Source organism: Phasianus colchicus, chromosome 1 (assembly GCF_987193195.1).
Source record: "Phasianus colchicus chromosome 1, bPhaCol1.hap1.1, whole genome shotgun sequence".
NCBI lineage: Eukaryota > Metazoa > Chordata > Aves > Galliformes > Phasianidae > Phasianus > Phasianus colchicus.
Window position 1 is genome coordinate 51586753 of NC_143436.1, and position 22227 is coordinate 51608979.

The 22227-nt window shown below is 51.9% G+C and overlaps 3 protein-coding genes and 1 long non-coding RNA gene across 10 annotated transcripts; 2 read left to right on the forward strand and 2 right to left on the reverse strand.

Annotated features, from left to right (window-relative positions):
- Positions 1-275: 275 nt before the first annotated feature.
- Positions 276-6885, reverse strand: KDELR3 (KDEL endoplasmic reticulum protein retention receptor 3). Of its 5 annotated transcripts, none has more exons than XM_031600177.2 (7): positions 6753-6885; positions 5884-6005; positions 5101-5406; positions 4257-4357; positions 3519-3677; positions 2949-3201; positions 276-1243 (listed from the first exon to the last, which is right to left on the reverse strand). In XM_031600177.2, exons 3-7 carry the CDS (start codon positions 5189-5191, stop codon positions 1203-1205), a joined length of 645 nt encoding a protein of 214 aa, XP_031456037.1. In that variant the 5' UTR covers positions 5192-5406; positions 5884-6005; positions 6753-6885; the 3' UTR covers positions 276-1202. The 5 variants fall into 5 exon arrangements, with proteins under 5 accessions (XP_031456037.1, XP_031456036.1, XP_031456035.1 ...); XM_031600176.2 differs by having other exon boundaries at positions 5101-5471; XM_031600175.2 differs by having other exon boundaries at positions 5101-5475.
- A 766-nt stretch (positions 6886-7651) lies between these two features.
- On the forward strand, positions 7652-20913 carry KCNJ4 (potassium inwardly rectifying channel subfamily J member 4). Of its 2 annotated transcripts, none has more exons than XM_090142158.1 (3): positions 7652-9492; positions 16535-16709; positions 18108-20913. In XM_090142158.1, the coding sequence occupies exons 2-3, from the start codon at positions 16672-16674 to the stop codon at positions 19435-19437; spliced, it is 1368 nt and encodes a 455-aa protein (XP_089998284.1). In that variant the 5' UTR covers positions 7652-9492; positions 16535-16671; the 3' UTR covers positions 19438-20913. The 2 variants fall into 2 exon arrangements, with proteins under 2 accessions (XP_089998284.1, XP_031456030.1); XM_031600170.2 differs by lacking the exon at positions 7652-9492 and adding an exon at positions 12066-12488.
- On the reverse strand, positions 10757-12964 carry LOC149919603 (uncharacterized). Of its 2 annotated transcripts, XR_016467609.1 has the most exons (3): positions 12714-12964; positions 11917-12051; positions 10757-11204 (listed from the first exon to the last, which is right to left on the reverse strand). It is a non-coding gene; the product is annotated as an uncharacterized LOC149919603 (long non-coding RNA). The 2 variants fall into 2 exon arrangements; XR_016467614.1 differs by lacking the exon at positions 10757-11204 and having other exon boundaries at positions 11890-12051.
- Positions 13115-14336, forward strand: LOC116233344 (endosome-associated-trafficking regulator 1-like). Its single transcript, XM_031600171.2, has one exon. It carries the CDS (start codon positions 13191-13193, stop codon positions 14268-14270), a length of 1080 nt encoding a protein of 359 aa, XP_031456031.1. The 5' UTR covers positions 13115-13190; the 3' UTR covers positions 14271-14336.
- Positions 20914-22227: the final 1314 nt, after the last annotated feature.

Genomic DNA, 22227 nt, shown 5'->3' on the forward strand with positions numbered 1-22227 from the left:
ATATACCAGCTGGAGGGCCCTCGTTGATAAGCATTAGCCTTTAGTATCGTTTGCGTTGTTTTCAATCTGTAAAAAGTTCTGTGGGAGTGTCGTACGACTTGGGTGTCTCCTCCCCTCCCACTTCCTGAAGCAATTTACTGTTTGGACTTCTCTGAACAATGGAAGGGTTAGTGGCTTTGTGTGGGATCAGCATCTCGTTTCACACGTTTGCTGGTCTCTGAACACATTCCTGTTGTATTAACGAAGACTTGAATTGAGAGATTCATAGATCTGTGGTGTTCAGACACAGGATACTAAGAGCTATGTTACTATTCTTAGTTTGTAAATTGTCCTTTTGATACCATCTTGTTTTCTTTTGTAGGTATAAATAAAAACACTGTTGTCAATAAATTGTGAACTTTGTCTTTATTATTTTTGGAGTATAAAACAACATTTGCCCCCATTCTTCCCATTTGTTAAAAGAAGTCAAATCCAAGGGGTTAAGAACATCTGTTGGCGGCCCTCTGAATTATAATTTAAATGTCCCTCATCTGTAGAATGTGAGGAACCCTCACTGGAGATGGTTGAGTGGGGAGGGTGCTGGAATACTTGTGGAATGGAAGATTCTTGCCACGTGAAGGTAACGCGGACCTTAATAGATCGGGGTTCAGGCACAGTGGGAGGGCGGTAGTTCATGTAGCGGTGGTATAACAGTTGAATTTTGGATGGTCCTGTGTGGAGCCAGGAGTGGGACTCAGTCTTTGTGGGTTCATTCCAACTTGGGCTATTCTGTGATTGCACATAGGGGCCAGTGACCTTTGTATATGTTATCAGACTTCATGATAACATGCCCTCTTCACTTTGGCATTCGTTGGGGACTAAAGACTGTGACAGTTTCCCTTTTACTTCTTGTGGTGTTTCAGGGTAAGGTAGAGGCATGTTATGGAGGTGAGTGCTCGGAAGAACAGGGAGGAAAACGATCTGCATTTCTTAGTATTGGCCAGCACTACTCATTAGCACCAATTTCAAGTAAGAAGAAACAACAAAATGGAGGGAGAGTCTCATCCAGGTGACAAGCATACCAGCTGTCCTGGCCTCGCTGTCTTCTGGCACTGGAGTGAAGCTCAGCTGAGCCATTCTTCAGTCAACAAGGGCCAGGAAAGGAAAGCTGTGGTCAATTAGAGTTTCATCTTTGGAATTTCTGGTGTTGTCTGGAAATGGCTTCAAACAGGCATTGGAAGGCTTAGCTTCTTTCCTTTTAGGACTGTGAAAAGAGATGGTAATGAAGGCTTGCTGGGAATACAAACTGTTCTGTTGTTTCTACAAGTATTTTGAATCTGATAATTTGGGCCACTAGATAGCAAGCTGCCAGGTTTTCAAACCAATATTCCCTTTTTCTTTTTTCCTTTGATATAATACACTCTTCTTTCCCTGGTACACTTTCATTACTTTTAAGGGAGAATAAATGGCCTTATGGCCAGAGACCGCAAGCATCCCCCTGCTGATGTGGGAAGCTTGGCTGGGAGGCCTCACAGAAACACCAGGGGTTGGGGTAGATGATCCCTGCAGGTGCTTCCAACCTCAGCTGTTCTGTGAAACACAAGTTTTTTGGGGAGCTGAAGGCTTCCTTCATCTTTCAGGTCCCTGCGTTAAACAGAAAGCAGCTCATCTAGTTTTAAAAACAAGAAAAAGAGAACTGGCATTATATAAAGATCCCTTTGCAATGCTTTGTAACCTTATTAAGTAGGTTTCTTTTTATAAAGCATCCTTGCTTTCCTTACCAGAATCGCTGCCCTTTTGTCTGCGCTCTCCTGTGATAGAAATGTTTTGAAAAGATGCTTTTTTTTTGCAAGTGTAAGAGAGATGCAACCTGCTATAACATTTCTGGTTGCCATAAATGACTGCCAAGCATTTGCATATCTCCCGCCACCTTCTCTTTCCCTTGATCCAGAACAGTTGTGTAAAAGAAGGGGGATGAAGGGGGGAGGCAATTCTCTTCCTGCTGTGATGTCCCTGGGACAAATGGTTTTTTATTTCTCCCTCCTGTGTCATCTTGAGTTCTGCAGCTTTATGCCTAGTGATGTGAGACCAAAAGCCAGCAGTTGTGAGGTTTTTTTCTCCCTTCCCCTTTTGTTCCACCTTCCACAACTGCAAAGGGTATAGATTTCTAACAGAATGTAAGGATGCAGGACTCATGAATTGCATGAAGCTAAAATGGGCGATGGGAGGAAAAAAAGGAATTGACGTAGGGCACCTTGATGGTGGTTTTGCAAAGTAATTTTCTAACGTCAGAGATGCTTCAATTACAGAAGAAAATCTTAATCCACAAAGGCCAGCCCTCCGTTCTATGCCATCACCTCTCTACCAACAGGAACAGCGCATGGAGCTCCTTAGAGCCACCCATCAGTGCCCCCAGCACAGGATCTGGTGGAATAGTTGGGGAACAGGAAAGAAGAAAATGTCTGTAGAGCTGTGTTTCATCAAATTTTTCCCTCCTCAGCAAATGAGCAGTTTGAAGCCTACTTTAGCCTCAGCACCGTAGCGTGTTCTACCAGATTGTATGCCCGTTAGCGCTGGTATGCAGCCATCACTGGCATCTGGTTTTGGGAAACTGCAGAGTCTTGTACGTGCAGATGCCTGTCTTCCTACAGAATGAGTCCTTGGGAATGCTGCGTCTCTTACACCAAAAGGAAAAGTAGGCTTAATATTGTCTCTATATGTTTGCAGGTGCGTTGCCTGCCTGTGGCTATTTTTTCTCCCCCCTCTGAGGTTTACTGTGATTCATAATCTCAAAAAGCACATGGAAATGAATATACCAGAAAACATTAACTTCTCAGGGCGGGCTTAAACCAGACTGAGCTCTGGTTTTAATTTCTACACAGATAAGGAGTGAACTCAAGGATTAACACCTGGCAAGCTGCGAGAAGGCCAAATGACCGCATCCAATGTATACCAACACTTTCACCCACCTTTGGTAACATAGAGATAGAAGAAGTCGCAGTAGAAGATGGTCTGTACCACCCCGGAGACCACAGCAATCTGGTCATAGAACTTCTCGGTGTGGTAGCGCCAGATCCAGTTGGCGATATAGAGGGCACGATAGAGGCCCAGGAAGAAAAGGTAATGCGTTGTGATGGTCTCTGCTTCCCCTGTCTTGCTGATCATGAAGAGCTGAGGGAGGATAGCTACAGACTCCAGGTAGATGGAGAAGGTCCAGAGTATCTGTGAGGTGCAAATGAAGGTGGCGGTGATCATAGAATGATCATAAAATCATCGTAGAATTGTGTGAGTTGGAAGGGACCCTTAAGGGTCATCTAGTCCAACTCCAATGACATGGAAAGACCCAAGGCTTTACTCTTGACAGCGTGGGGAATGAGAGAAGACGGTGCTGAGCCGCTCTACAGATTTTGTGCTCTTCATGGATTACCAGCCTTGCCTCTCCTACATGCTTTTGGCATTAAAAACCCGAACTCTTCAACATCCTGCAATCTGGGTAGTGCCAGGTTTCCCTATCCTCTCCTGCCCCATGCTTTCCTTACCTCCAGGGGGGTGAAGCTGTGGTTCTCCAGGAAGGACAGGCCTGTCACAGGGACCAGGAGGAACTCCAGGCGAAAGGAGTCATTCTCACTGTCGAAAGTTTTCCGGAATTTCACGTAGATCATGTACACGGTGATGTAGGCACATATCAAAAAAATGACCTGGGGGAGAGAAGGGGAACTGCAAGATCTGACCTGCTATCGGACTGCCTGTGCTTGAATAGAAGATTGGCTTCAGTCAGCTTTGCCGAAAGCAAGGTCTGTTCACCTGCTGGGCTGTGCTGTGGTGAGATAGCAGTGAACAATTTTTCTACACTGATTTATGATTGGCTGGTGTTGGAGGTGCTCCTGTGGTCAACTAGAGATTGCCACTCAGCCTTACCATGAGGGTAACTGTTGTTTAAGAACTCTTAAGGCTCTCTGTTGGCTTGGTGGCAGCCAACTGTTATGCTCTGGCTGTGCAAGCATGCCCAGTCCTCATTCACAGCATCTCAAGCTGGTCTTGGTGGTGCTGAATGTGGTGGGCTCACTTGTTTAATGTGATGAGCGAGTTCTATGGTCGCTGGAGGGCTGGTGACACCAAAGGGAGCGCCTATAGCTGCTCTTCCTGTGTGTAACCCGCTAGCTTTGGTGACAAGCAAAGAAGGTGAAGTTGCTCCTGTCTCCCTCTGGCTGAAAAACTAATGTGGTGAAACCGTGGCGAGCTGGGGGGAGCGTCTGCTTCCCTGCTGCTCTCCTTACCTTCATCACGGTGTTGTAGAGGGAGATGAATGTTGTGAACAGGTCCAGGTAGCGGGTAGTGAAGACAAGGGCAAAAAGAATCTGGCTTTTCCCCGAGATACCTGCATGGCAAGGAGAAGAGAGAGAGGCAAGGCAGGTGAGAGAAAAAACCCTTCAGATGTGGGTTTTACCCTGTGCTTTTTTTGAGATCACTTGTGTACGTGTGTTTCTTCACAAGCCAGGAACTCACCATCACAAAGACCTTTTCCTAACATGCCTGCCCATCTCATTGTGGTGAATTGCTGTGGGACTGGGGACTGGCCCACGGATGTTGGTGCTGTCACCTCTGGTGGGGTGGCAAACATGGATGAACACAGCTGAACCCATCCTCTCATCTACCTGCAAGCCTCTGGCTCTGTGGGAAGCAACTGCTCTGCATGCCTTGCCCAAACACAGCCTCTAGCCTGAAGCAGCATTCTCTCTGCATCTTTTCACCAGAGGTCATTGCTTTTGGTGCCACCAAACCTTCTTGTGCTCACTTTCTGCCTCATCACCCTCCTCCCCTCTGCTTCGCTGTCACCCAGACACCTTCCCCGTGGCCGTGTGCCGTGCCACATCACATCCTTCCAGCACATCCTTCTCCCTCCTGGCAAGGAAGTTATCCACCAGGCTGTGGAGTCTTCTGCAAACCACAACAAAACCCGGTGATGGGCTTGACAAAAAAAAACACCAAGGCGTACCAGAAAGGCATGGGAGAGAAGCTGGAGAAGAAACCGGGAGGCAGCGTAAGGGAGGAAGGAAGAGGAGCCTGATGCCTCTGAAGAGCTGAGGAGTAGGGTCCCCTCCTTGCGCAGAGAGCACTCACCAGCACAGGACTTGGACCTGTGGATCTTCACCAGCAAGATGATGATGGCCAACAAGTGGGAGACGTCCCCCAGGATGCGGAAGATGTTCATGGCGGCGGTGGGCGAGGGCAGTCGTAAAACCCCGCGGGGAGCTCCGTCCTCAGCCGAGCGTGCGCTTTCCTCTGGCTGAACTTTCCCTTCTCCCGGAGCCTGGAGCTCTCTTCTCTATGCCTTCCCAAGGCTCCGCGTCCCCTGCCCCAAAGTCCCTGGACTTTCTCTCTCCCAGAACTGCGTCTCTGTCGCTGCTTTTCCCTTCTGTGCGGGGCCTGTGCAAAGTTAGGTTTTGTCCTCTCAGCAGCCCCGGAGCAGCGCTGGGTGACGTGGCTCCTGGCTGGCTGGGGAGGAGAGAAAGGAGGAGGCGGAGGCGGGAATAACTGCACTATTTTTCCCTTTCCCCTTTTTTTTTTTTTTTACCCCTTCCTCTCTTTTCCCTCACTTGTCTCAAGTTACACGCGGAAGCATCCTTAAAGGAGAAAAGGCAGAGGGAAAGGGGTCATCCATCCTGTGGGCTGGGATGCCGCTGCAGCGTCTTGTGCCATGTTGGCAACCCCGTGGCCCCATCAAGCGGGGATGTGACATACCGGGCTGCCATCACGTCATGTCCCATCCCACCAGGGCAGTGCATTAAGTACAAGGCTGTGCACAAGGAGTGTAAGTGCTGCCATCCTTATAGGTTTAGGAGAAGGGATCTGAGGAGGGATCGCTACAGAGTTTAACCATATTCAGAAACATCAGTGGCCAACCTTGGGACAGCCCTTCTTCTCCAATGGGATCTCAGGGTGCTGAGGGCACTTTTACCCCTAGTTGGTTCTCTCATGCCTCTGTTCCTTGGCTCATCCTTATGGGCTCGCCTGGAGTATCGTCCCTAATGATTAAAGTGTAAAAATATTATTCTCAGTGCTTACTAACAAGTCTATTAGCATCGCCAGATTCCTTTTGGAATGCATTTGCATACATTTCCTCCCAGCCCATCATGCTGGCTGTGTTTTCCTTCCCAGCCGCTGTAGCACCTGCCGTACTGGGCTTTTCCAGTCGTATTTGCAGGTTGGGCTGGAAAGCACTCATGGATCCCCATGGAATAGGGACTGCCACCTACTACCCATGGGCATGCTGAGGCAGGAGTGGGGACAGCCCTCGCTGTAGAATCACAGAATCATTTGAATTGGAAGAGACCTTTAAAGGTCATCCAGTCCAACTCCCCTGCAATGAATAGGGACTCCTACAGCTGGATCAGGATGCTCAGAGCCCTGTCCAGCCATCCTTGGTCCTCTTTCTTTCTTGTCCCAAATGTGGTGGACCCAATCACCACCACTGGAAGGGCACCAGTAAGACAATTGCAGATGGCGGAGGTTTATCCTCTTCCTCTCATGCCTTCCCAAGACCTAAGGAGAGCTGATGTCCAGTGGTGCTACTGGGAACCACCAGGCTCTGAGTGGGACTTCACAGGAAGGCCGCTGGGTTGGCAAAGGGCATATGGATGCTTAGAGAAGGAGAATCTGGCACACCAAGTGGGAGTGAGCAAAAATAGACCTTCCCTCCTCCTTCCCTGTGCCTTGCCCTGGGTGTCTCCCTGCCTCCTGAAATAATGCTGGGCGCTGCCACCACCCCTCACCATGATGCTCTCTCCATGCCTCCCGTTTCCATGGCGACCCTAAGGAATGTCGCCAGGGTGACAGGGAGGAGAGCAAGCTGGGATTTGGCATTAAAAACAGGAATTTGGGGTTGTTGGGTTTCTTTCTTTTTTTTTTTTTCCCCCTTCAGTTCTATTTTTGGGTTCCTCTCTCTGCCTTTGCTGGTTCTCCTTGCTCTCCTGCAAGCCTCTATTGAGGACACAACAATCCAGTGACACCAGGTTCACCCTTCTTGCTAAAGCATTCTTCTGTCACTGGACTTCTGTGATTTGCCCTAGTCATTCCCCTTCAACTTCTGCTTTGTGTCACATCCAGGCCCTCATGGTGGAGAACAAGACCTGTAGGCCATCTCCAGCTGTGCTGTGGATAGTAGCAGTAGGCGTGGAGGGGCTCAAGGGCTTGTGCTGGCTTCAGTCAGTGTGGTGAGAAAGCAGGACTGTGGTTGCCCAACCAGGGTCTGATTGGCATGGTGGTGGCTCTAGGCTTCATTCCCAGACAAGAGAAGGGTCAGGTAGTACCTGCTCACCTTCTGAGGAGCTCCTGCTTCCCCTCCATCCATCCATCCATCTATCCATCCATCCATCCATCCATCCATCCATCCATCCATCCATCCATCCATCCATCCATCCTTCCATCCATCCATCCATCCATCCATCCATCCATCCATCCATCCATCCATCCATCCATCCACTTTTCTATTCCTCCTTCCTTCCATATATCCCTCAATTTATTTTTCCATCTCTATCCATCCTTCCATTCCTCCTTTCTTCCATCTGTCCTTTATTTCATCCTTCCATCCACCTCTCCATTTATCCATCCATCCTTCCATCCCTCCATCCACTCCTTCAGCCGTCCATCCATTCCCCTTCTTTCCACCCATTCTTCCTTCCTTCCTTTGATTCATTTCTCCATCCATCCATCCATCCATCCATCCATCCATCCATCCATCCATCCATCCATCCACCCATCCATCCTTTCTACCCTCCCTCCTTTCTTCCATTCCTCCTTTATTCCATCCACCTCTCCTTCCAATCCTCCATCCATCCCTCCATTCATCCATTCACCTCTCTGCCTCTCAGCCATCCATTTCTTTGATTCATTTCTCCACATCTCCATCCATCTTTCCATTTCTTCTTCCCTCTTTCCTTCCTTTCTTCTGTCTTTCGTTCTTCCATCCATCTCTCCTCCTCTCATCCATCCATCCATCCATGAGCTCTCTCTCCATCCTTCCCTCCCTCCATTCTTCCATCCCTCCATCCCTTCTCCCACCCTCCCATCCCTCCATCTCTCTGTCTCCCCCCATCCCCACAGCAGCACTGGGAAAGGTTGGCGGAGTGGGGCTATTTTTGGGACCGTCTCCCTGGCAACGGCTGCCACCACCGTCTGTGGTGGCTTTTCCATAGGTGCTAAAATATTCCACGCTTCTTATTAAAGACGGTGCCGGTGGAGACGGGCGGGGGTGGCGAGTGTGAGCCACCCCACTGCTGGGGCCATTGAGCCAGGAATGGTCAGGGCATGGCACGAGGACAGTGAGGGGTTGGTGACATCCTTGCTGTGACATCCCGATGTCCATCCCAATGGCCCAACCATGCTGGTTGCACAGTGCAAGGGGTGCAGCCTTATGTCCGTGTGGAGCAAACCACCACCATGGCCACGTGTTCCTCCCCATCCTCAGCAACACAGTGAGGTTTTGGGGATGAGTTGAAGCACCATAGGATGGCTTCACCCCTTGGGCTGCGACCACCATGGACACACCAGGATGTGTCACATCAGCCTTGGGCAGAGCCGGGGCTCTCTATGGGATGGATGGTGACCTCCAGATTAGTGCCCCTGGGTATGGGGGCTCCCTATGGGATGGGCAATGACCCCCAGCCTAGGGACAGGGATAGTAGGGATGGAGGGGCCGGACAGCCCCATCCAGCTGCAGGGAGCAGTGGAGCAGAGCTGTTTGCAGGATGTTGGCTGCTCTCCCTGCTTGCAGCTGCGGACGGATGCTGAGAGGTGCTAAAAATACTCTCTGCTCCTCCCGGTGAGAGTTCTCCAGGAGGTGACCTGGAAGCCCCCGAGATGCCACCGGGGAGCTCCCAGCAGTGACACCCTGAGGGGATCTGGGTCCTTGCCTGGAGCCAGGTCTCAGCCTATAATTTGGGATCCAGGTGGGAAAATCCTACAGGTCACAGCCTGGGTACGTGGCTGCCCCACTATCCCCTTCCCACTGCCACTTCCACTGGATGTGTTCCCTTCTCCCCCATGGCAGCTCAGCAGTGCGTATCCATGGCTCTGAGATCACACGCAAGGATGGGCTAAAGTAGCGGAAAGCTGTTGGATCCTACCACGGAGTTACTGACTTCTTAGCTACAGACTGCATAGCAATCAGAGAGGGGGAGAGGGAGCCAGGGAACGGGAGCAGGGAGAGGCGGTGCAGAGATTTTGGGGTGAGAGCAGGGAGGTGCAGGGAGAGGAAGGAAGGGCAGAGGGGACGAGGCAGGAGGGGGAGAGCAGAACCATCGCTGAGAGCTCGTGGGATGGACGGGAGCGAAGCACGCTGAGCGGAGGAGGAGAGGAGCTGGGCACGGTGAGCTGGGGCTCCTCGGGAATCCAACAACCCCGGAGCTGCAGAGAACCCACTGGGTGAGCCCAGGAGCTCTGGGGCACCATGGAGACACCGACTGCTGACCCCATCCTTTGACTCTGGCTCCCAGGCAGCCCCGGCACGATGAGGTAAGAGATGCCAGGCTGCTCCCGGTGCAGCAACGGGAGGTTTTGCCTGCAAAAATGCTGCCTTGCTAGTGCTAGCGCTGAGGAATGGCTATAAATATAACTTAGTGAGATGTGAGTGGCTTCATGTGAGTGTGTCCGTGAATAGCAAAGTTGCTGTGTGCATGGCAGATGTAAATATCGCTAATGGAGCGTGACAGTGCGGAGGGCACCTCCTCATCAGCCTCCCCAACTTTCCTCCCTTGCCCTGCAGGTAACTCGTGTGGTTTTTCAGCTTCGACCTTTGCTTTGCTCCCTCAACCCAGTTCTTGTTTGCTTTTTCCCTCTCCATCCCCATGGAGCAGCCCTGCACTGTGGCATCCATCTGTGTGCGCTGCTCTGGGATGGGTCTCTCAGCACCAGGAAGGTGCTCTCCAAGCACAGAGTGCACCCAGGGTTGAAGTGTCTCCTTCTAAGCTTAGAGATTTTGGGGGGTCCAGACCCCTTCCAGCTCATAAGGTCCCAGCTCAGTTCTTGCTTGGAGTGGACCAATGTCTCCAACAGACACTGCCAGCAGGGGTTACCCCTTGGTGTTGGATGCATGGCGGAGGTGATGGGTCACCAGGAGCCTGAGAGGGAATGGGGAGGTGTGTAGGGAGCACGGGGATGTACCTGTATCCATTTGCCTTTGGAAGCAATGTCTGAGCACCCCAGCAATGGTCACCTCAGTCTGGGGCTGCTGACAATGATGACATGAAGGATAGCAGGAATAGACTCAATGATCCTTATGGGTTCCTTCCAACTCAGGATATTCTGTGATTCCATGATACGAATGTGGGCTTTTAGAAGGGAAACTGGTGGTGAGGAGGAGGAGGGATGGAAATGGAAGGGATGGATGGGAGAGAGTCGATCTTCTCATGCTGCAGCCTTCCTCTCCTTCCACCATTCCTCCTCCTTGGGGCACATTGCCTGGAGGTGTCCCCCAACCATTGGGCTGCTCCAGCCCATGCTGCCCCTCCATCCCTGGTGTGGCACAACCGTGGGACAGCAGGATGGGGGATGCAATGACGGCCACCGGTGCTTCCATCAGCACCGATGTGGAGCAGGGCACTTAATTGCAATCCGCCTTCAGCAAATTCCCACTTTCCTGGGTCACTGCGTTATGGCATTGGGTTCGTTCAACCCGACGGCGACGGGGGATCGATAGATGGACGTGCCCGTCTTCGCAGTCAATCCCTGCTCACAAACACAACAACCTTTCTGCGAATGGTGCGGGTCAGACGCAGCTCTCCTGCAGGCGACTGTGTTGGATATAGGACCAATGTATGGACGTGGTTCTCATGGAGCACTGAGGGCTCTGGGGTGGAGAGGACCCCACTGGGAGTTGTGGGAGAAGTGGGGGCTGGGGAAGGGGGCTCAGCCTCTGCTCTGATTGTGTCATCGCAGGGACCTTCGTGCGTAGCCCTTTTTTATCTGTTTTCTGCCTTTCTCTCCTCTCCCCCCCCCTCCGTCGGTATGTGGGCTGATCACTGCTCAAACTTTTAATTCAGATGGTAATTGGAATAATAATACGGGCAGAATCCTTCTGGCTCTGTTGCTGCAGCTGGCTTCGGGGAGCTATGAATAGCTCTGAGTCACACACTGAGAGGCTTCAACTTCAGATCATTTTGTTTTGTTTTCATATTACCCGTGCCCAGGGCTTCACAGGGGGGAAATATCCCCTCACTTGCTCCACCCTGAAATGCAAACAGGACAGAGGGACATCCATGTCACCCAATGGGGGAGCAGGGGTCAGCACACCCTGACTGCGGGCACACGGGGACTGCTGGCACCCACCCGATCTATTTATAATTATTGAGGGAAAAGGCAGCAGCGTGTCTATATAAATGGCACAGAGCTCCCTCCCCTCACCTGCCCCATGCCATGTGCCTTTTGCTCTCCTGCATAGCTCCAACGCCCTCGCTAATGAGATCTAGGGTTAACGAGGGGCACCGAGCCCACATGTTAGCCCACATGCAGGGGCTCAGGGAGGGATGGGGGATGCTGCAGGTGTGCAGCTCTGCCTGAGCCTGGGAGTCCCCATACCCAAGGCATCCCCATAAAAAGGGATCTCCGAACTAAGAGCTTCTCATACCAAGGGAGTCCCATATCAAAGGGGTCCCCATACACAAGGGCACCCCAGACCCAAAAACATCCACATACCTAAGATGTCCCCATACCCAAGCGGTCCCCATGCCCAAGGGGTCTCGTGCTCACGGGGTCCCTGTCCCAAGTGGTCCCATGCCAAGAGATCCGCATACCCAAGTGGTCTCCACACCAAGGGATCTCCATACCAAGGGGTCCCTATGCCCAAGGCTAGGGAATGAAGGCCCCTCAGAGCCGCAGTGACCACAGACAGGAGGCAAGCATTCGCCAGACAGCTCTGGATAAAGCCAAGTGTAAAAATACCATGGGATTTTTCCATCGCCGTCGTTGTTGTTTGCGGTGTACATCCCCGGAGCGCCAGATAGGGTTGTTATAAAAAGAGAAGTGGGGGAGTGCTTCTGCATGGAGTTGTCTGTTCTACTTCACAAGGCCGCTCTGCTGCGGATTTGAAGCAGATCCTTACATCCAGACTAAATCTCTCCTCTTTTAATTTCAAACCATTTCCTCTTGTCCTGTCCCAACAGACCCTGCTAAAGAGCCTGTCCCCTTCCTTCTTATCGCCCCCCTTTAGATACTGAAAGGCTCATGGCGCAGGCAGGGCTGTGCTGGGAAGCAGCAGGTGGGTTTATTTCCATCCACCTCTCGGCTGGTGCCGTTCCCTCCGAGGCCGTGGCCGGCGGCATGACGAGCGCTGCGCTCTGCCAGCTGGCAGCAGGGGATGGAGCGGGCGGCAGCAGCGCAGCGCGGCCCCGTCTGCGGCCAACCCGCCCGGGCCGATGCCCTGCCCAGAGTGCTGCCGCGGTGCTGCCGGAGGAGTGGAGGCAGCGAGTGGAGCCTACAGGTCCCCGCCAGCCGGCCACACACCCGTCACCCAGGTAGGTGCCCCGCGGATGCTCCGAGAGCCGTCTGTAGGGGACAGCTGTGGTGTCCCCTTGCGGACACCATCGCCAGGGCGCACTTTGCAAGGCGTAGCTATCGGCAGGTGCCAGCCAGAATTAGCCAGGTGCCTGTCCTTATCAATGTCCCGTCCGTGCTCTCCCCCTGCCCTCCGTCCTTTTCCCGCATCAGCCTCTGTCCCCCCGACTGCGGCATTTCTCAACCTGCTCCTGCTCCGCCAGCCCTGTCCCCTTCTCCCTCCTGCTGCCAGCATTGGCAGGAACGCCGGCAGCTTGGTCTCGCTGCCAGGGATGTCTTCATCCCCGCTTATCCCTGCACTGCTGCCCAGGGCTGATGGTTCCTGCACAAGGTGAGAGGTTTGCTTTGTGCGCTCCTCTCATCCCGCTGGGATCATCCCCAGGGTGGGCTCTGGAGTTCATGTGCTTGCAGGGCTCCTTGCTCCCTGGTCGTGACCTCACAACCAGCATGGTGATGTCACGGAGCAAGGACACGGAGATGCCGGGCTCTCCTTTCGCTACCATCTCTGTTCCATCCCACACAAAACCCCACTGATCTAAACGGAGAGCCCTTAGTGACATCCTGCTCCCCGCATGTGTCACTGAGGCTGCAGAAGGCTTTGTCATTGTCACCCAACCCAGGCTGAGGACACGTTGCATCCTCCTGTTTGCCATCCTGAAATCATGCCGCGGCCACTCAGCATCTCTGAGAGCATGGAGAGGGCCTGCACTGAGCAGCAGAGCCTGGAAGAGGATGATGATGATGACAATGACAACGAAGAGTTCGGTTACACCTGTCCTTTGGCACATCCTCCACCCCCATGCATGAGTTTGGGTGACACTCAGCTGGGAGATGCTGAGTTCTCATTTAAGCCAGGGCACTCTTGCATGGTGAAAGATGATGGAGAGAAAAACAGAATATACGCCAAAAGGTTAGCCAGGCACGCGTTGGAGCTCAAAGAGAATGCTCAGGAGTTTGAGGAACCATTTTACAAAGACACGGAGATGTCCAACAGCCCGTTTGAGGAGGAGGACAGCAGCTGGACCAGGACCTACCACCTCCCTGTTCACCAAAGGAAACACACGTCTCGAGCTGCCAACACATCACCATGCGGTTCCTATGACTCCCACCAGCATGACCCGTTTTCCCTATGGGCCCAACCCAGCGACCCATACCTCTCCAGCCTGGAGCACACCAGGGGAGCAGAACCCCACAGGTGGCACGAGGAATCCATCGGGGACCGGGAGAACCCCTCGCTGCGTGTGTCCTACAGGGAGCTGTGGGAGGAGAACAACAAGCTGCGCAGGGTGGTGCGGAGCATGCAGGGCTCTCTGGAGAGCCAGACTCAAAGCATGAGGAGCCTGGAGCGTCGGCTGAAGGCCAGTTTGGCTAAGGAGGAGAGGAGGGCCCAAGGGCTGCAGGCCCTCAACCAGCAGACGGAGCGCAGCCTCCAGCTCATGACCCAGCGGGCTCTGGATGCGGAAAACCATGTGGAGAAGCTGAAGCAGGAGATGCTGCTTCTCCAGGGAGAACTGGAGTCCTCCAAGGTGGAGAACGAAAACCTGAGAGTGGGGCAGAGCATGGACCCGGAGGCGGTGAAGCACAACGTAGATTTTGCCTTGAAGAACCTCCAGAAGATAATAGCGGGTGCAAACTGGTCCATCAAGCAGCTGGTTGCTGGGACAGAGTCACTGAATTTTGTCACTGAGATTCTTAAATCCACGGGCAAAATTTCTGATGCTGAAGCGGAGAAAAAAGAATGAATCAAACACTGTGGATGTGTTCAACCACAGCCTATACAAAAACTTTTGCTCTCACGTGTGTGTTCAGCTCGATAACCTTTATTCCTCACAGGGGTGCTTTCCCTGTGGCTTATCTCGTGGCTGGGAAAAGGGGAGGGTTGGTCAAAACTTTTAGGAAATGTTTATTAGTGAGATATTGCAGTGACTTTCCTCTGGTGCCAGTGTCAGTGCTAAGAATGAACTTATAGAACCATGGAATTGTTAAGGTTGGAAAAGACTCCTAAGATCACCTGATCCAACCATCAGCCATCCCCACCATGCCCACTGCCCACGTCCCTCAGTGCCACATCCACACGGTTCTGGAACACCTCCATGGACGGTGACTGCACCACCTCCCTGAGCAGCCTGTGCCACTGCAGCACCGCTCTTTCAGGGATGAGTTTTCCTCCCATCCAACCTGAACCTGAACCTGGTGCAACCTGAGGCCATTTCCCCTCATCCCATTGCTGTTACCTGGGAGTAGAGGCCAATTCTCACCTCTCTACAACCTCCTTTCAGGTCGTTAGAGGATGATAAGGTATCCCTTTCACTTGGTTCAACCAGTGGAAAGCACTGGTTGGAGAAGATTCCCTTCCTCTCCCGATGCAGAGAAGCACACCCAAATTGTCCATTTGTCTCCTGTTGAGTAAGGCAGGATGCCATAGCCCACATTTACTATGTAATCACTGAGGATATGTTTTAGTTTTATCCTTTTGGGACTATATGTGGGCGTCATTCTTCAACACCAGGTCATCCCCCAACATTTCTGATGAATTTAGGTTAGCCTCCTCATTTTCAGGTGTAGTTTATCCAGTTGCACAGCAGATCTTTCTCTATCTGGCCAAACAGACCACGATTAAAGACTTTGGTGATGAAGGGTGATGAGAGGCTGGGTGCTGGCAGAGCTCAGCATCAACGTTTTTTCCCAATGAGAATTTTTGGCAGCTGTTCACTCCTACCTACATATGGTGAGTGGTGAAGTCTGCTGCCTTCTCATGGTTCTCAAGTGTCCCAGCAGTCGTGGCTGGGTCTTCAGCTGCCTCAGTAACCTTGTTGCCTGGAGGAGGGACAGCTGGTTAATCCCTATTGCAGACATGACGATGGCTTGCCCATCAGAGGTGATGTCTGGAGCTCCATACTTGCAGCCTCCCAACATGGGCTACTAAGCCAGAAGGGGTGCTGGTCACCCTTAGCCACTTGAAGCCCCACTCTACAACAATGGTCACGAGACAAGAGTGTTTCTCACCAATTTTCCTATCCTCAACAATAACACCAATTGTTCCTGGCTCCCACCTTTGCATGACCGCTTGCAATGAGTTCTAAACCTTGTATTTGACCCAGAAATCCCTGGATTTCTCTGAGATATGGCAACCACCCGCTTCTCATTGGTGAGGCTGGGAGGTAGTGAACTAGCTGTGTCTGTGCTGCGTGCTCTACGCTGTCTGCTGTAATCCAAAGGTTACAGTGTAGGATTAGCATGGGTGTACAAAGCCCTTCCTAATCTATGAGTCATTACCCCTCACCGCATTTCCCTTCCCAGCAGCTCTGGGCAGGTGGGATAGGTCAGCCCTTGAGTCTTCGGTCTCCTAGTTCTTCAACTCAGGGAGGACCAGTCAGGATACAACACCTCCCAGACATCCTCCCCAGGGTCATACCACAGAACCACTCCTCGGATGCTATGCACGGCACATCGCAAGGTCTGTTTGCTCAACTGGCTTCTCCTTGGCTGCCCCTAAGCTCCTCCTTTGCATTGGCTCTCCATTTTGGCTCTATCTCTTGCTTTTCTTCCCATCTTTGAAATAGGGGGGATATTTTTCACTTCTTGGCAATAAATTTCCTCTAGGTCAGGTTGGGCTGACAGGGATCTCTAGGGCTGCTGTGTGTGTCTGCGCTTTGTTAGTCCTTGTGTGTGAAGTATTTAGGCTGGCTGAGCTCTTGTCCTCCTGTAAGCTATGATATTAATATGTTGGCTCAGGGCAGGGACCCTGCAAGCTGCTAAACTCTGGTGTCCTTGGTCCAGAGAGAGGTGACCGTCTGCCAGCACCTCTGCATGAGTGAGATATGTGGGCTGCTGTGTGAACTAGGTGTGTGTCTGTCAGCTCTTCACCTCTGGAGCAGGGCTGTGGTGTGGTGCCTACCATCACCACCTGATCCCTCTGGGCATACAGCAGAAGGGATATGTGCATGCAGGCTGGGTGTTTTCAGGGTGGGCTTTGATGGGGTTTTGCTCTGTCCTTCTCTATAAGGCACATGCCCAGGAGCAATGGTGATGATGGCATGGGTCTCAGCTTGTCAGAGGTGAAAGCTAGAGCTGCCAGGTCCCACACGAGCACGGCTGCATGAGATCCCACGCTCGCCCAGCTCCTGTGGCCCCCAACACCTGATGATACAGCAAGCCATGGGCAGCGTCCGCGTCAACCGGTGAGTAGCCCTCATCCCAAGGACTGTTCATAGAATCATTAAGGTTGGAAAAGACCTGGAAGATCACCTGGTCCAACCTCAGCCCATCCTCACCGTGCCCACTGACCACGTCCCTCAGTGCCACATCCACACGGTTCTGGAACACCTCCAGGGATGGTGACTCCATCACCTCCCTGGGCAGCCCGTGCCACTGCAGCACCGCTCCTTCTGAGAAGAAATTGTCCCTTATATCCAACCTGAACCTTCTCAGAGGCCTTCTTGAGGCCATTCCTTCTCATCCCATTGTTGTTACCTGGGAGCAGAGGCCAATTCCCCACCCACTACAACCTTCTTTCAGTAAGGTCTCCCTTGAACCTCCTTTTCTTCAGACTGAACAACCCCAGTTCCTTCATCTGCTCCCCATCAGACTTGTGCTCCAGACCTCTCACAGCTCTGCTGCCCTTCTCTGGACATGTTGCATGTGCTGCCTTATGTGTTCTGGGCATCTTCTGGTCTCTTCACCCATCCCTCAATATGTTATTTTCAAAATACTTTCCTGGGGCTAATCCACTCTAAGTTATGGCTCCTCCATCTCCAAGTCTGAAATGCGCTGTATGTGGGGGGAGATCTTGGCTCTCAGCAGGGTTGGCTGGTGCAGAGGAGAAGCAAAGTACCAATGCAGTGCTGGACACCAGCCCTGGCCCAGGAATTGCTGATTTCAGCAGGACTGCAGAAGCCTGGTGTCCTCTTTCCAATGAGATGAGGACAGCAAATGGATTTGGAGCTATGTGGCTACCCTGAAGAAACCACCCTATTTAAACAAGGAACAGTCAGCTTCAGGGTCCATGCTGGAGGACTCCAACAGCCATGTCAATGTGATGGGGAGGGAGGGAGGGAGGCACTGCCAGCCTCAGGAGTCATAGTGGCTTAGTGGTGATGAGGGTATTGGTGGGTCTATGCACTCAGAGGGAGGCTACTGGATATCTTCAGTGGTCAGAGCATCTTCTTCCATAACCTCTTTAAATGAGAATCTGTGATTTTAGATCCAGCAGCGTATGAGCACTTGGAAGCTGCCTTCTCCTGGCAGTGGTGAGAGGGGCAACAGTGCCATCCACTGTGGAGGGAATCAGTGGGAAACAGCTCCCAGTAGAGGGGAGTTTCTCCCAGAAAAAAACTGCCAATGATTTGACTGTTGATCTCCAAATTACACCTTTAGCTTTGGATGCAGGATGCTGGGAGCCATGCTTGTTGCTGTGGCAACAGAATTGTCCTGAGCACACGAAGTGTATAAACATTGTCACCAATATACAATGGCATCAGGGCGGGGAGCAGAGGAGAAAATAGAAACTCCCAGTCTTACACCATACCAGGGCCAAAATATCATTCTTCACATATTTCTGTCCGTTCCTTCTCTTCCAGGTACAGCATTGTCTCGACGGAGGAGGATGGACACAAGGTCTCTGCGCTGGGCAGCATGAATGGGCACAGCCGGAACGGGAAGGGCCACACACCCCGGCGGAAGCACCGCAACCGCTTTGTGAAGAAGAACGGCCAGTGCAATGTCTACTTTGCCAACCTGAGCAACAAGTCTCAGCGCTACATGGCCGACATCTTCACCACCTGTGTGGACACGCGCTGGCGGTACATGCTGATGATCTTCTCCGCCGCCTTCCTGGTCTCTTGGCTCTTCTTTGGTTTCCTCTTCTGGTGCATTGCTTTCTTCCACGGTGACCTCAACGCACCGGTGGTGGGGGGCAGTCCCTCTCTCCTCAAGCCTTGCATCATGCACGTGAACAGCTTTCTAGGGGCTTTCCTCTTCTCAGTGGAGACGCAGACAACCATTGGGTATGGCTTCCGCTGTGTGACTGAGGAGTGTCCACTGGCCATCATGGCTGTTGTGGTCCAGTCCATTGTGGGCTGTGTTATTGACTCCTTCATGATTGGCACCATCATGGCCAAGATGGCGAGGCCCAAGAAGCGGGCCCAGACCCTCCTCTTCAGTCACCACGCGGTCATCTCGGTGCGGGATGGCAAACTGTGCCTCATGTGGCGAGTGGGGAACCTGAGGAGGAGCCACATCGTGGAGGCCCACGTTCGTGCCCAGCTCATCAAACCCTACATGACAGAGGAAGGGGAGTACCTCCCCCTGGACCAGCGGGACCTCAATGTAGGCTATGATGTTGGTCTCGATCGTATATTTTTGGTCTCGCCCATTATTATTGTTCATGAGATTGATGAGGAGAGCCCACTCTATGGGATTGGTAAGGAGGAGCTGGAGACAGAGAACTTTGAGATCGTTGTTATCCTGGAAGGGATGGTGGAAGCCACGGCCATGACCACACAGGCACGGAGCTCTTACCTCGCCAGTGAAATCCTCTGGGGTCACCGCTTTGAACCAGTAGTGTTTGAGGAGAAGAACCACTACAAAGTGGATTATTCCCGCTTTCACAAGACCTATGAGGTAGCTGGCACACCCTGCTGCTCAGCTCGGGAGCTGCAAGAAAGCAAGATGACTATCCTACCTTCTCCCCCACCTCCCAGTGCCTTCTGCTATGAGAATGAGCTGGCTCTTGTCAGTCAAGATGAAGATGAAGATGATGACGAAGTGGGTGTAGCGTTAGGTGGCAGCACCAAGGAAGAGGGAGGCGTCATCCAGATGATGGATTTTGGAAGCCACCTGGACCTGGAGCGGCTCCAGGCCACTTTGCCCTTGGATACCATCTCATACCGCAGGGAGTCAGCCATCTAATCCCTCCAGCCTCCCCGCTCTACACCCATTACCCACCCCCTCCTCCTCCTCTGTTCTGCACCCATACGTAGCTGGACAAGTCCCTTGCCCACCAAAAAATGCCTCCTGTGACCACCTCTCAGCACCTGAGTACATCGAGGCCTGGAGTTACTCTGATATATTCCCTTTCCCATGAAGTTGTACCCCTGGATGAGGAGCGAGAATACACCATTCTTCCAGACAGCGCAGCTTGCTTGAGGACCTGCCCAGGGACAAGAAAGAAGCATTGTTGGATTCCCACTTCTGGGGAGGTGACAGGAGCCTGTGCCCTCAATGGAGAGACTGTACCTGCTCAAGTGTTTCTGCAGCTGAGACAACAGCACTTTCTGTCTCTCTCAACATGTGCAGACCCACGGCTATCAATAGCCATGGCTCTCACAAAGAGAGGAGTGATGCATAAGTCCTGACCCAATGAGAAGGGACAGGGGAGTTTAAGACTCCTAGAGGGACTGGGAGAGTCTCTGGAGATAGGGGTTTGCTTGCATGTTTATTGCTTGTTGCACTTGACTTTCTTTGTATATAAAAAGATCGAGACCTGAAATCCATATTCTTCCACTGTAAATGCCAAGCTGGGAGAGAAGGACGCTGCACGTAGCCCGCTCTGCACTCTCCTTGTGGCACCCATCACCTCCAGCAGCAGCTCAGCCCCACAGACTCAGCCCTGGTTCCTCCACTCCTCCCCAGACCACGTTCTGCTTCTTTCTTGGAGCGCCTGGCAGCAGGCAGGGCCCCATTGCTCACACACCTGGCCAGGGCTGGAAGGCAGTGACCTGATGGGACAGCAGGCCCCTCATTTGCTCCTTCCACCTCCTCCAGTCTTCTCCCTGCTGCCATCAGCTGTAAAACGGAATTTGTATCTATTTATTTTTAATAAAGTCTAATATCCCAGGGGGAGGTTTGGAAACAAAGGAGACCCCGAGGCTGCAGCCTGGTACAGAGACTGATGAGTGTTATTAGTGCTGGTGTTTGCTGTTTGTATGGGTTTGATGCCTGGAGGCTTCACCTTTGGTACTTCAGAGCCAGAGCTAGACTTAACACCACTTCTCTGTTGTTTCACAGAAGACAGCAAAACTCTGTGAGTCTTTATTAAGAGCGTTAGAATCACTCACTCAAAACTAGATAACATGAGGATGGGAAAATAATTGGGTAGCTCAAAAGGCTGCTCTGCACACCTGGCAGATGTGCTGTTGGGGAAATGGTTGAAGAAATAATGTTCCATCTAATCCCTGATCTACAGAGCAGAAAGCTAACATCTTGGTAACAGGTTGGGCTTAGCACAAGGAGCAATAAGAAGAGGGGAAGAAGCAAAAGAGGAGGGAAAGAGACAGAAGGAGTGAGGGAGGAGCAGGAACCACAGGCAGGGAAAAAGTGAAGGGGAAGGCGAAGGGAAAGGGACAAAGAAAGAAAGGGAAGGGAAGGGAAAAGGAGAAAAATGAATAATTTGGTAATGTGGGAGAGTATTTGGGAGGTAACAGGGATAGTATAACAAGATTGGTAAGGACACAGACATGGCTACCTCAAGAGGAACACCTTCTGGTCACCTTTTGGCTTTTCTCACCTATGACTTGATATGCAGCCATGTTTTTCTACATGTGTCTGTGTCCCACCTCCTCTCCCCGCTGCTGATTAAAAACGTCCCTCCTCCTCCCTCCCGCTATTATTTATTTATTTTCCCCCAGAGGGAATAAACAGAGGCCAGTATTGACCTAGCTTTCAATATAGCTTTCAGAGCTGGGTGCCTGTCGCTGGTCATAGCAGTGGAAACAAACTAATGGACCGAGAGGGAAGGACTCTGCATGTGAGGACACAGGCACCCAGAACACAGACTGAGCTAGTGGCCCCAAAGAAGGGAGCGTGGCTGGGCACCCCTCACCAAGGTGCAGCACCCTTTAGAGGTGAGTGGGGATGATGTACCATGACTATTAGTTCCTAAGAGTCTGGTCTGCAAGGAAATGCACTCCATGAGGTCATCTAGGGGAGATTTCTCCCACTTTGCCAATGCACAAAGGTATGTGTACCCTTCAGTACATGTGCTTCTGCACCTGCATGCTCCAATCACAAAGTACTCGTGCCTGAATATCCACTGAACATACGTATGTCATATATGCAGGCATAAGCCATCCTACACCTCTCAATAAACCATAAACACTCAATGATGTGCACACAAACTTTGTGCACCAGCAGCACTCATCTCAACAATTGGATGTTGGGGACTCCTTTATGTGGCCCATGAAAAATCACCAATAGAGAAGGTTGGATATTGGGAACAATTTCTTCTCAGAAGGAGTGGTGCTGCAGTGGCACAGGCTGCCCAAGGAGGTGGTGCAGTCACCATCCGTGGAGGTGTTCCAGAACCGTGTGGATGTGGCACTGAGGACATGGTCAGTGGGCATGGTGGGGGTGGGCTGGCGGTTGGACCAGGTGATCTTCCAGGTCTTCTCCAACCTTAATAATTCTATGAATCCTCTGTGGAAAGCTGCCATGAGGAAGACTGGACATTTCTAGGTGGGTCTGCAAATCAGCTCTGCAAGCCAGAAATACAGATGGGATTTTGGCCAGGGTGCAGCTACGTATGATATGTGGAGCATCACCTTCCCTTTAAGTGATGCGTCTGGTCCAGAGAAGATACCTCCACGTGTTCCCTCCCTTCTGCAGGACCTGATGGACAGAATGACTCTCCAGCACTTGTTGAGATTTGGCTTCTGTTGAAAAGTATTCCAATATCAGAAATCTAACAGAGAGAGAATGGAC